This window comes from Cryptosporidium ubiquitum (genome assembly GCF_001865345.1).
Source record: "Cryptosporidium ubiquitum isolate 39726 chromosome Unknown contig_5, whole genome shotgun sequence".
NCBI lineage: Eukaryota > Apicomplexa > Conoidasida > Eucoccidiorida > Cryptosporidiidae > Cryptosporidium > Cryptosporidium ubiquitum.
The window spans coordinates 91,014-104,404 of NW_021639809.1; the positions used below are offsets into that span (position 1 = coordinate 91,014).

Below are 13,391 nucleotides of genomic sequence, written 5' to 3' on the forward strand. Positions count from 1 at the left end.
CCCAATCTATTTTTCAATGAATTATCTGAGATTTTTGGTATTTGTTTATCTTTTCTTAGAGGTCTTTGCACAGGACCAAATACTTCTTGGAGGGTCTAAGGCAATTGGAGGTATCCAGGAAAGAATATACTCCGCCTTACCTGGCATCTTCAATAGGCCTGAGACAAAGAACGATACGGACACAGAGTCACAGAAAATACCGCAAAACTCCACAGAAACCTCCGTAAAAGAACAAAAGGAAGAGAATACAAACGAGGAAGGTAAGTTTGGCACAGGGGAATAAGGGAGAAAGTGGATGATGCAAATAAAATGTGAATTCCCTAGAATCTGGTCAAAATTAACTGAATTAACGAATTACTTGCAGAAAATGAAGTTAGGGGGAATCTAAGAGTGAGAAGTGAGACTCAAACGAAGACAAAGAAACAGCTCAGAAAGGAACTGATCGATGGCAGCTTCAAAGAGTTCATGGAAATGGTGGAGAAAGAGGTGGAAGCAGTTGGACAAGTTCCAATGGACCATTATGATCCCGACATCTCCGTTGTTATTCCCGTTGCTTTTGATGATTTGAGGTCGTTCCCTGTTCTGCTCTCAGTATTAAGACTGCAAACCTTAAGGCCAGAGGAGATCATTCTCGTACTAGACTTTCCAGAACACGAAGCTGAGGCCAGGGCTAAGGCGTTAGAAGAAGTTAAGAAATATAGTAGCAGCTTGAGGAATCTAAGACCATTCTTTAGGGTACCTCCACCCCCTCCAAACCACAGAGCAGGTTCAAATAGACTCTATGGGGCATCAAAGGCCAAAAATGAAATCATCGTCTTCTTTGACAGTGACGATCTGATGCATCCACAAAGAATTGAATACATCTCTAGGGCGTTTAGAGCAAACAAAGACATGGATGCCTTCCTGACCGAGTACTTTGTGGAACAGATGGATACTACAGAACAAGCAAAGGAGATGCCAACCAAGTCTATGGAAGACATTAAAACAAAGTACGACCTTGATAAAATTGAGAGAGAAGGAAAACTGTTGAGAAACTCTTATGAAGAAGAATTCAAAGAAGCTGAAAAAGCTGTTAAAGAGTATGGTCTAAAGTGTCCATGGGATCCAAACGATAGAATGACCGAGATCAACTGGCCAGAAACACATGGTTGGTGGCTCTATTGCTGCCATAATGGATGGCTAACAGTTAAGAGGAGTGTATTGATAGAGGTTCCGTACCCGGACAAAACTTATGGAGAAGATTCCCTATATGTTTTTAGACTTCTAATGAGTAGAAAGAATGTAGGCCACAGTACTGTTCCTCTAGGAGTCTATGTTCTTGGAAATACATATATGGTTAGATAAACAATATTTTTGCTCCTAAGCCCGAACCATCCCGTAGATGTCGTTAATCCATGTCACGCAACCCATCTGAGAATCTTTTTTACTTCCATACCTTGCAATCTTGTATCTTAAGACCCTCTACTTCATCATCGTTGCAGAAATAGTCTGTAATGAGTTTCTTATCATCTGCTTTAGAGAAATCAAGCTTAGTGAAGGTATGGTATTCGAATGAAGGATGTGACCTCATTTCCTCTGGAATATCAAGTCCTCTAAACATGAAGACCCCCTGGTAATCAAAATCGTTACCCTCACCCACAATGTTAATGACACCAAAAGAGTGCTTTCTGAAGTTATTGTCAAGTCTCTGTAAGAATCCACCAACCATATTGCTTGCTCTGAATGCAACATCCAACTCGTCTGGGAGCTTATTATACTTCATATAATAGAAGCTATACCCACTAGCATCAAAGTTCTGGTACAGCCAAGGCATTGCTACTCCCTTTAAGTCTTTAGTGTTTGAGTAGATACGCTTCCATTCATCCATACTCATTGAAGTTGGTGGAAGACAATCTAATGGGTTCTCTTTTTTCTTTGGCTTCTCCTCAGAGGTACATGCAGATCCCGAGTTAGATTTGGCTTGGCAAACCTTAAAAGCTGAGAAATTCTTTATATATTCACCATAGTGCTTCTTTACTGAAGGCTGTGCAAGAATAGTGTCAACATATCTCTGGACATTTACAAAGTTTTTCAAGGAAAGAGCTTCATCAGAACATTTTATTGAAGAGTCAATAGATACAGCCAATAATATATCAGCAATAGTAATGCGTTCTCCAGCAACAAAAGTACGGCATGTGAAATACTTGTTGAAGTGTTCAAGGATATTTGTGAATTCAGATAATGCCTGCTTGACGTCTCCATTCTTTCTGAAAATTGTCACAAATAGTGAGAATATAGTTGTATCGGTGTATTGTAAGATCATATCTACATGGGCTGCGTCTGAGCTTGTTCTTCCATACAAGTTGGTGTATGGAGAGCCTCTTGCAAGAAAACGCAAGATTGTGCTTCCTCCAAATATCTTTCCAAATTGAGTAGCAAGTACTGGGGTTCCAAATTTAATATTGAAATCCAAGTCCTTATGGTCTGATCCATCGCTCACCTTAAAATTGATCTTATCTCCAGTGATCTCAGCAACGGACTTGATGACAGGTGTCAACATGCAACATTCGGCTCCAAATAAGGTATATTCCATCTTAGGTAACTTAGTAAATTTCTTAGTATAAAAAAACTTTTAATAGAAAATAAACAATGCAAAAAAGTCTTTTAACGTCAATTCTGATTCTAGATTAGTTTTGTAAGGTTATTTGTCCCCATTTTTGCGCGCCCATTTTTTGTGAGGCTCAAATTATATAAATAAATTTTTATTATCTAATTACTATATGATAATATATTAGTTATCTATTTATTCTTTATTTAAATTCACATTTAGCTTAACAAGTCCACTGTTCAAATTTAAGAACGCCTGCTTGTTACGTCCCCCCATACCTTACTCTATATAATCTAAATAGTTTTTCACTATTCTCTTTTTACCAATTAATATTTAGGTACCTTTTATTTAATAACAACTCTACGACGTGTACGCATGACAGCGTCTCATTTGGGCGGGCATTTGGAGAATATTAAGAGAGGAATATAAATAATAGGTGAAAGTAATTATATAATATGCACATTAATAGTAAATATAATGATAGTGAATAATTAAAAATTATAAATTAAATAACAAAAGTCATTTTAACGTTTGTGTCTTCAAACTGTCTCAGTTTGTCTTGCAAGAAAGAAATAATAGCAAGAAAAAAAGCCTTAAAGGAGGAAGCGTTGTAGAATAAAATAGGTTATTCTTTATTACTATATTTAAGGTTAATAAATTTGAAGATGACAGAAAAGATCCAGCTCTATAAGCCACGTGATCGTGTCAAGGTTACTCTTAAGAAGAAGTATTCTTCTCGCCGCAAGGCATCAGTAGTCGCTCCAAAGTTAAGAAGCTCCTTGCAGCCAGGTGTTGTTTGCATCTTATTAGCTGGTCCATACAAGGGTAAGAGAGTTGTCATGTTGAAGGCTCTTCCATCAGGTTTAGTAGTTGTGACGGGTCCATATGCCTTAAATGGTGTTCCAGTCAGAAGAGTAAACCCAGCCTATATCATTGCAACCAGCACTAAGGTTGATGTCTCCAAGGCAGATGTCTCTAAGTTCACAGATGAGTACTTTAAGGTTGATAGATCTAAGCTCAGAAAGAACAAGGATGCTTTCATGGATCAAGGCGATGAAACCAAGGTAAATAGAGTTGTAAGTGAGGAGAGAAAGAAGACCCAACAAGTTTTGGATGCATCTATCATCCCATCCATTCAATCAAATCCATTGATGATGAGCTACTTAAAGACCAGATTTACCTTGACCAATGGTATGTTCCCCCATAAGCTCAAGTTCTAAATTACAGGACTACTTTGGGAAGGAATCGTGAAGCTGTTAACTCTGTTAATATGGCTTGTCTAATTCACCTACACCATTATCATTTTACTGTTTTTTAGAATATACAAACGTTAATCTTATTATAACGGACCTTCTTTTTTTTTCTAAAGGGTAGATCTTTCTATTTGTTAAAATTCTTAAAATTTTTGGTTACAGCCATGTTTACTCTGACTTGCTTACCCTTGTAGTTCAGTTCACTCAATCTGCTGAGGCCATTAGAAAAAGGTAGAACTAAAATCAAAAATAAAATTTCAGATGATTGGGATTTAGAACAGTAACTAGAGCATTTTTAACTTAATGTCTATCTTTACTCACTATCTAAAATTATTATTTTTTTATGCCTTACTCATTTTTACATGAAGCTGTAGACATGACATGGCGCCGGTATAGGCGATACCATGTTGATGCTATAAAATTTCACAATTTGACATGTTTCTTCTTTTTCTTATACAAAAAAGTTGAAAAAACAACAATCCTAAAAGACACTTTAACACAAATTTCTAGGGAACACACTATTTGGTATTCTCATTAGTTTTCCTCTATTATCCCGTTTAAATAACGTACTTAATTCCCAATCTATAAATATTAATTTTCATATAAAGACTTGTATTGCAATGAATTCACGAAAAAAAATTAATAATATCATCCAAGGTTCCCTGACTCTAATAGAAAATAAGTTCTATTGGAGCTTGTGTACTGGTAATGTGCCTAACACAAGCATGGATAAAAAGGCTAGCAATTATTATTTTTGTATTGATGATGAACTTGTATATGAACCTTTCTTCCAAGACTTTGGACCATTAAATCTAAGATGTATCTTTAAATATTGTGAAAAGGTTGATAAACTCTTAAAGATTGTTGAAAGTACAGGAGGACATGTTGTTCAATGTACTAGTGTATATGATATGAAAAAGAGAACAAATTCTGCTTTCTTAGCATGTTGTTATATGATGATTAGACAAGGAAAGACACCTGGAAGTTCTTTAGCCTTATTCAACTCTGTACCCTTACTTTCATTTAGAGATGCAACTTATGGAACATGTTCATACTCTTTAACAGTTGGAGACTGTCTTTTAGGATTATATTATGCAATGCTACTAAAATGGTTTGATTATGAAACTTTTGATATTAATGAATATACGACGTACGAGAAAGTTGAAAATGGAGATATCTCATGGATAATACCCAATAAATTCATAGCTTTTAGTGGTCCAAGTGGTACAAGTGTTGATGAAGATGGCTATTTCTCCCTTACACCAGAGTTTTACCTCCCAATCTTCAAAAAGCTAGGAGTTACCATGGTTATTCGCCTTAATAAGAAACAATATGAAAGTGAAAGATTTACAAACAATGGGATCAAACATGAGGAGCTTTTTTTTATAGATGGATCTTGTCCTCCTCAAAATATACTCAACAGGTTTTTGGAACTTACTGAAAATAACAAAGGAGTAATTGCAGTACACTGCAAAGCAGGACTTGGAAGAACAGGGACACTTTTAGGTTGCTATGCAATAAAGAACTATAGATTCACTGCAGCTGCATGGATAGGATGGAATCGGATTGCAAGACCTGGAAGTGTTCTAGGGCCACAACAACAGTTCTTACACGAAATAGAATCTAATTTGTTTGCAAGAGGCTCAATCCTCCCTCCAGCAATGAGATTGGATACAAAGATCCCCCTTATAGCTAGGAAAGTTCAAGATGCCGTTCAAAAACAGGCCAAAATTAGACAAATCCAATTAGTAACTCCACAATTTGTAAAAAATAAAAATTCGGATTTTTCTAAATACCCTATTACTACGCAACAGAATAATATATCAAAGGATACTACCAATAATTGCGACAATCTGTCTATAGAACAAGAAGTCATACAGATGATGTCAAACCTTAGTGCTGTTGACAATATTGCTATAATAGGAGATGCTGGACAAGGTGAAAGATTGGTCCAGGCGAAAAAAAATATCTCAAAATAATTAGTTAATTATAAATAGTAATTTCCCTATTTAATAAAACTCGATTATAATTGCATAACTCTAAAACTTGATTACTTTTTATCCTTTTCTTCTTTTGAATTATGTTCATTATTGCCATGCAAAGCATAAAGATTAGAATAAACACCATACGGAGCATAAGGTATGAAATAAGGTGTGAAACACGGATTTGAGGTGTAGTAACATTGATTAACATAAGGATAAACCTCCATTTGATGTTGACTCCTTACATTTTCAGAAGTTAAATTTTTATTCTGTAAGTCAAGCTGCATGTGAGGCAATGCATTATAGTAATCATAAAAGTATCCTGATTGCACGGGAAATGATAAAGGATATGAGCCTGGAATCTCTGCAGCAGAAGTCTCTGATTTCTTATTAACATTTGATGTATCTTTTTGTTTGAAAGCAAGAGAGACAAATGTAACTTTACCATCCACGATCCTTTCTGGATGTTGAAGAACTTTCATCATATCTCCCAAATTGTTAAAAGTAATGAAACCATACTTTCTAGATTTGCCGGTATTGTGGTCACGCATAACAAAGCATTCCTCGATATCTTCAAATTCAGAAAATGCCTGTCTCAAGCTTTCATTTGTCGTAGATTCAGATAAATTCCTAATAAAAAGCTTTTTCTTGAAAATAGTGGACGTGAGGCGCTGATTAGATTCCATTACCTGTTTGGTACAATCAATAGGCCCACATGTAAACTCAGAAAAGGGATCAGCTGCTAATTTAACCAATAGTTGTCTCCCATTAAGTATTAGATTTTCATTAAACAACTTCTTAATTGAATCACTACTTTTGTAAGTCACAAATCCATAGCCTCTAGATCTCCCATTTTTTTCTCGAATTATGGTGGAGTCCTCAATCTCACCAAATTTTTCAAACAAATTCAAAAATACCTTATCTGAAGTCTGAAAGGAAATGTTTCTAACCATTACTCTTCTGCTTACAGGACTCCTCTCAACAATTAATTTACAAGCATTACCAATAATATTATAAAGATATGCGGATTTACTCAAAATATCAACAAGCTGCTCCTTAGACAACAGAGAAACAACATTTCTATATTCAACTATAACCTCCTCCTCGAGCTCATATTCTCCTGTCAAAAACTCAAGAGCAGAACAAGGTAATTGCTGGCAATTATTCAACATTTCCTCAGACTCTATGTCTCTTTCTTCTTTTTTAATTCCTAATCTGTTGGTCATTCTCAAAACTTGCTTTGATTACCATAAAAAATACTCATTTGTTGGATGACTCGTTTTTATTTTCAACTCTACATCAGCAATATTAAAAGCTTTCTTAAATTTTTATCACAGCTTAATTAAATCCAAACAATGATCATAGAATTTCATAGACCAGGATAAATAAAATTTTTTATATTTAATATTTAGGCGCGTAAATGTTTTATTTACTTTTACATACTCTATTACGAGGATAACTTGCATGAAGAATTTGTTTTTTGTTTGTTTTTTAATTTTCTGATAAGGAGGTTTAATTAACGTAAATTTCTATAGATTCTTTCTCGGAAGATCTTTTTTGACTAGAATCCTTTATTTCAGGAACTTAATCTTTCTTTGATTTTCTAATGGTAGAATAGACAACGACATTATGCCTAGTAAAAATATTTAGCAGTTAATTTGCAATATAATTGATTAGAGACATTTTTTGAACAGATTAAAAATGGGAGAATAAATTCCAATTGAGCAAAGCCTCCAATCATTATTGGAACGTGTGTACAAATTTCACCTTTAGTATATTAGTTTAAAAAGGAGACAGGTTGTATACTATATTTTTAATTCACTTCTATAAGCTTAGCTAACCTATTCGATTATAAACCCAATCCTATGTATGTTCTTATTATCCATTTCAAAGCAAAGGCCTCTTAAGTAGTTGTAGCCTTCGGACTGATTATATTCAGTCAACTTTGAAATTGTCTCACCAGCCTGTGAATACATAATGTACCTTCTTCCTATTTCATCGCTGGCAAATACGTAAATCAGTTGGTTTCTTGAGTTCATCCCAAATGATAGACGTTTAAATATGGTAGCAGCGCTTCCTTGTTTTAGAACATACTCGGTCTTGGTCCCTATTTCAAACATACCAGTCCAGGAGTCATCCACAGAAACTTTCTCTGACCTGAATTGGTTGTGGCAAGCCACGTGCAGTCCAACTATTCTACCGTCAGGTGGAGGAGAGGACAAATAAAGCATTATGGTTGCAATTCTGTGACTACTAGGGCAAAGGACTGCGGTGTTTTTTGAATTTTCCTTGTGAATTCCAACCAGTTTTCTGCAATAAGTAGAAAACTCATTTTTATCGTGAGTAATGTATCCACCATACAATTCGTTCAGTGATAGAGTTACAATATCGTCCAAATTTGCATGTGAGTTTACCTTTGGGACTCCCCTAACAGTTCTGCTTTCTTTAGGCTCTGAAGCATAATGTCTATTATGTTGAGTAATTTCTTCTTCTAAACTCAAACCTTCAATCTCATTCCAAATTTCCTCATTGTTTTTAGATGGGACTCCAACCCCTTTAATCCCACCATTTTCTTCATCCAAATTAAAACAAAGGGTGCTTAGAATTTTCCCATTATTAGAGTCTGAAGTCCAATAAATGCTTGAGCCAAGTCCCTCAGAATCCAAAGTCTTAGCTTTGAATTTCTCCAAAACGATTCCCTCTGTGTTAGAGACTAAGAAGAACCCAAATGAATTCGAGTTTTTGCTAAACCCAAGCTCCAGCTCTGAAGCTCCATTCAAGTTTATAACTTTTGAAAGCTTATCCTCGCAGATACCCACACTGAATGAGGAATCTTTGTCTTTGTGATCACAAATTACCTTAAATCCAGCAATTTCAGATTTCTCTTCTCCGTAACAAATAATGATTTCTTTTATGGAAACCTCTCCACAAGATAAACCAAAATTCAAATTATTCTTATTATGAACTCCTGCCCAGTCCATACAAACTGTTTCTGGTTCTGGAACTACAAATGAGTTAGAAAGCTTAACATATTTGGATTCCTTTATCTTGGAAATTTTGCTAAATGAGTCTTTTTCTTCCTTTATGAAAGGGAACTGAGTTGGAGGTAAAATGAAATCATCTTCCCAATACAAACCCTGAGATCTAAAGTATGCTCCAAACCCAGTCACTTCCTTAGATGTCTCTCCAAATTCTAGGCAAATCATTGACAGAGAATATCCACTATATTTTCTGGTATATAAAGTAGAGATCTCCTCTTTATTTATACCAATTGGATAAATGTTGAATCTTCCATCATTAATATAAAGATCAAATCCTTGTATCCCTGTCTTTTTAAAGTCGAATGAAACATCTATCCCTGTAAGGTATTGTGCTGGTAAATCCTTAGAAAACACTTTATAATCTTCTGGAATATCTAACAAAGTATCCAAATCAACTTTAATGGAAGAGTATCCAATTAAAGCCCTTCCTCCATTATCACATTCAACAATAAAAGCAACAATTTTGGAATTCTTCTCTGAAGAGAACTTCAAGGGAATAATTTTAGTGAACGAGCTTGAATCTGGACAAGCGACTGTAAAGGTTTCCCTTATTTCTGTTGTTAAAGGAGCTCTTGTCATTTGGCATTGAGGATAACCAATTTGGTTGACAAAAATGTTTCCAATAGTATGAATTGGATTTCCACCCTTAAGAGTCTCTATCTTTGGAGCAGCTTTGAGACCAATATTTAAAATACCCTCCTTCTTTAGTTTCAATGAGTTTCTAATAAGTTTGCTTTGCACCAAAGCACAAAATGCATCAAATGGACCATCTTTAATTTCATTGGACTTAGTTCCTTTCTTACGAGCCATTCCACTCTTGCTCGACAAGTATTTATATATTAAGTTTGTTTCTCCCGATAGAGTCTGAGCATAAGTTTCAAGCCTAGCAAGAAATTTTTCACCAAATATTTGTGGAATCCCAGCAAGAACTGAGTGTATATAGTAAGGAGGGCTAATACTAAGGAGATTCTCAACCAAGCTAACATTTCTTATCAGAACAAGATCTTGGTAAGTTCCAATTATGGCTCCAGAATACCCATCAGAACAAAGAAGTCCAACAACTCCCATTAACTCAGTCTTTTTGTTTGATCTAGCATGAATATGGGTAATAATGTGTCCTTTAGGGCATGTAAATGCAAAAGTACCCACATCTTTAGACTTTTCTAATTTCTTGTTCTTCCTATCTATTATCCATTGGTTTCTACACTCTTCTGGAGGTGAAGATCCAACTCTTGTTGCTATTGCAACATCTCCAAAAGCTATGTAAGCAAGTCCAAAAGCTCTATATTCTGGTGGATAGAATATTTTAGGTCTTACAACTGACTCACTAATTTGTTTTTCACGATGGATCTCTGGTTTTGCCAATGTGATACCTCTAATTATGGATTTTCCGTTGAATGTCTCAATTCCAAAACAAATTCCATAGAATGGTCCATCCTTGTCATATTTCCAGCTAATCTTTGAATCAGAAGTAATAATCTTCTTTAACTTTTTGTCTACAGTTCTGTGATGATATAATTCATCTCCTTTTGAGTTATAGATCTTCAAAGATACTGGCATAAACTCACTAGAGAGATTTTCTCCTCTGTATCCTATTTCAAAAGCAAGACTTTGAGCCTCCTGTACATCTTCTATAATTGTAACACCTCCCTTATTAGGAGTTTTCTCACCAATTCTAACTTCTCCATTTCCGCAAGTTATTTGGAAAGCTTGCATAGGATCCTCGGAAGTCCAAGAGAATTCATGCAGTCCTTTTAAGAAATACCCAGGTTTACAAGTTACTAAATAATAATCAAAATCATCATTTAACTTGGATTGTTCCCCAAAGTTACATATATTTTTGGTAATACTTTTCCCTTGGTAAACATCCACAGTTCTATCAGAAATAAAGTCAAGAACTGGGATTAATGATCTTTTTTTATGTTTTGGAAGTAAATACTGAACTTTTTCAACTTCAATATCAGTACTAGAAGAATCTAAACTTTCTGAAGAAAAGATCCCTTGTAAATCTGAGAAATGAGTTTGTACTCCTCCTTGAATAAAAGGCAATACATAAAGCTTCTTAGTAAAGTAAGCTCCAAATCCTAAAAGTGTGCCAGTACTAGAAACTTCAGTACATATATACTTGAGATTATTACCAGAGAAAGTTCTTTTGAAACTCGGAACTCTTTCTTGTATAAATATGGTGCTAATTCCGTCAATAACCACTTCTAAGTATGAGACAAACCCTAGCTGAAGAGTGCTCATATTATCCTCAGTAAGTCCAATTGTAATTTGAGAAATTGATCCAGTCCTAGAGACTTTAATAACTGAAGAATCTTTAACTCTTCTTCCAAGTAAAACTGAGCCTTCTGAAACGGTTTCCTTAAACTCAATTGAAATCGGAACATGTTTTAAAGTATAGGTAACTTCAATAAAGTTGAAATAAAATTGGCTAACAACATTTGGTAGTTTAAAAAGAAAGAAGTTACTTTGATATTTACCCGAGGATGTTCCAAACAGCATTTGACATTCTGGCCAAAGCTTAGGAACTGCAAGTACTTTTTCAACTTTGACACTATTATTCTCAAACCTATAAGACTCAGGAGATAGGTCTATTGGAATACTTTTCAAAGGCTGGACATTAATTGGAATCAAAGCAATTCTGTTAATAAAACTCATTTTTTTGCCAGAATTTAATCCAACACATCCTCCAGTAATAAAGCTTCCACTCCATTCTTTAGACTTTGAAAAATGAGATCTTGAGAGAAATGGAGGATTTTCTCTTAAATCATAAGCAATATGAAAATCATTATTAGGAATATTAACTCCAAATGTCCCGTCAACTCCAGAAGCTGATAATCCTGACAAATACTCTTGCCCAGTGATTGATCTTTCTATAAATGCAGTAACATTATGAATCCACATTTTCTTTTCTTGAGGTATTGACAATCTTACTTCAGATTTTGCAAGACTACCTATGTGAATAAAACTCAGGTTATCATCACATCCAAATCCCAAACCGGTAATAGCTATTTCAGTATGTTTGATATTTTCTGAATCCTTCTTTTTTTTTGCATTGAATGTGAATTCTTTGTAATCAAATCTCAAATATGAAATTGCTGATCCCAATGGACATTTGAAGCTGATTGTCCTGGACTTTGAAATCCCATCAGCCTCCAGTAGATATCCAGCACATTCATCATCAATCCTGTCTTCCATTGTTAACATTGATCCAGACACAAAAAAATCTTCAATATATTTTTCTACAGGTAGATAATTTGAAGTATACATAGGGTATGTTGTACTTCTTGATAACTTTGGATTCTTGGAGTAAACCTTGCTCATTTTTGAATAGTACTGGGCACCTGCCACTTCATCCTCCATTTTTATTTGTTTGGTACTTTCATCCCGATCTTTTTGAGACAACAAATCTGGATACCTTGAAATAGAATTAGGTAGATCACTTGAAGATTTGTTCTTAGCTGACTTCTTAGCCTCATTCTTTAGTTTTTTTCCGTATTTCACTTTTAAATTTGGTGCGTTCCAAACGTTTTCTTTGGTTCTAACCCCTAATCCTTGTTCCGATCTTTGTCCTAAACTTGATTTCACTTCAGTTACAATACTAGATCCCACATATTCGACTACAAATGATCCCACCACAACTAAAATGAGAAGGAAAGACCATGTAATTAACTTTTTGTTTCTCATTTGAGATGGATTGTTTCCTTTTCCCAATATCCTTAAATTTACAGGAATCTCATATATGTGGCATACTACACGTATGCACTATGTAATTTGAGATCGAGAATTTTCGCGCCTTTTATATTATGTTTATTTACATAATTGAATAGTATTTTTAATTAATGTACTAATTAAAGAAACCAAACTAGAACGATAAATGAAAACTGAAGAGGTAATAAACTAAATGAATTCAGGCTAGATTAATTAAAATAATTGAGGAATACCACTCCTTAAATTTAGTCTTGTTTTACTGTCACAGCAACTTTTCATTCAGCTTATATGTAGAACTTCTGAGATTCAAACTTCTTATTTAGGATGAGTGAAAAAGAGATGGAGGTAGATTGAATAATTAGATGTGGATACCGGAGGAAAAATTTGTTAAAGCAGGATGAGTATATTTATATGAAATACAACTTTTCCGGTTTGCAAGTTTTTTTTATTTCTTCTCAATTATTCCTAACCCCTCACCTCTTAGCAATGCATGTGAATTTGCATGCATTATTTTACATAGACTGTCTAGTCAATAATAGAAAAAAAAAATGATTTCAGTGTAAATTATAAGTGGCCTAATTCACTTTGGGTTAAAATCCTATCCTATACAAACTTATTTATACGCAAACAGAATGAATGTAAAAAAAGAATTCAAAAAATGCAATTCATCTTATATTTCCATAATTAGTGTAATCTTCAGCTTTTTGTTTATTCAAAATTTGTTCTATTTATAAAAAGCCATGTAAATTTGAGCGCCAGAAGAGAACCTTTTTTTTTTACAATATGAAAATAATTTCTACTTAATGGTACAACG

The 13,391-nt window shown here is 34.5% G+C and overlaps 6 protein-coding genes across 6 annotated transcripts; 3 read left to right on the plus strand and 3 right to left on the minus strand.

The window, feature by feature from the left end:
- Nucleotides 1-16: 16 nt before the first annotated feature.
- cubi_03115 (uncharacterized protein) lies at nucleotides 17-1,344 on the plus strand (the record flags this gene model as incomplete). The annotated part of the gene is made up of 2 exons (XM_029020128.1): nucleotides 17-260; nucleotides 365-1,344. 2 exons carry the CDS (start codon nucleotides 17-19, stop codon nucleotides 1,342-1,344), a joined length of 1,224 nt encoding a protein of 407 aa, XP_028876135.1.
- Nucleotides 1,345-1,423: 79 nt separating this feature from the next.
- Nucleotides 1,424-2,572, minus strand: cubi_03116 (elongation factor 1-gamma; the record flags this gene model as incomplete). The annotated part of the gene is made up of 1 exon (XM_029020129.1): nucleotides 1,424-2,572. One exon carries the CDS (start codon nucleotides 2,570-2,572, stop codon nucleotides 1,424-1,426), a length of 1,149 nt encoding a protein of 382 aa, XP_028876136.1.
- Nucleotides 2,573-3,252: 680 nt separating this feature from the next.
- Nucleotides 3,253-3,807, plus strand: cubi_03117 (60s ribosomal protein L6; the record flags this gene model as incomplete). Its single annotated transcript, XM_029020130.1, has 1 exon — nucleotides 3,253-3,807. The coding sequence occupies one exon, from the start codon at nucleotides 3,253-3,255 to the stop codon at nucleotides 3,805-3,807; it is 555 nt and encodes a 184-aa protein (XP_028876137.1).
- Nucleotides 3,808-4,460: 653 nt separating this feature from the next.
- On the plus strand, nucleotides 4,461-5,819 carry cubi_03118 (CDC14 phosphatase; the record flags this gene model as incomplete). Its single annotated transcript, XM_029020131.1, has 1 exon — nucleotides 4,461-5,819. One exon carries the CDS (start codon nucleotides 4,461-4,463, stop codon nucleotides 5,817-5,819), a length of 1,359 nt encoding a protein of 452 aa, XP_028876138.1.
- Nucleotides 5,820-5,890: 71 nt separating this feature from the next.
- cubi_03119 (RRM domain-containing protein) lies at nucleotides 5,891-7,048 on the minus strand (the record flags this gene model as incomplete). Its single annotated transcript, XM_029020132.1, has 1 exon — nucleotides 5,891-7,048. One exon carries the CDS (start codon nucleotides 7,046-7,048, stop codon nucleotides 5,891-5,893), a length of 1,158 nt encoding a protein of 385 aa, XP_028876139.1.
- A 615-nt stretch (nucleotides 7,049-7,663) lies between these two features.
- On the minus strand, nucleotides 7,664-12,553 carry cubi_03120 (uncharacterized protein; the record flags this gene model as incomplete). Its single annotated transcript, XM_029020133.1, has 1 exon — nucleotides 7,664-12,553. One exon carries the CDS (start codon nucleotides 12,551-12,553, stop codon nucleotides 7,664-7,666), a length of 4,890 nt encoding a protein of 1,629 aa, XP_028876140.1.
- Between the last annotated feature and the right edge of the window lie 838 nt (nucleotides 12,554-13,391).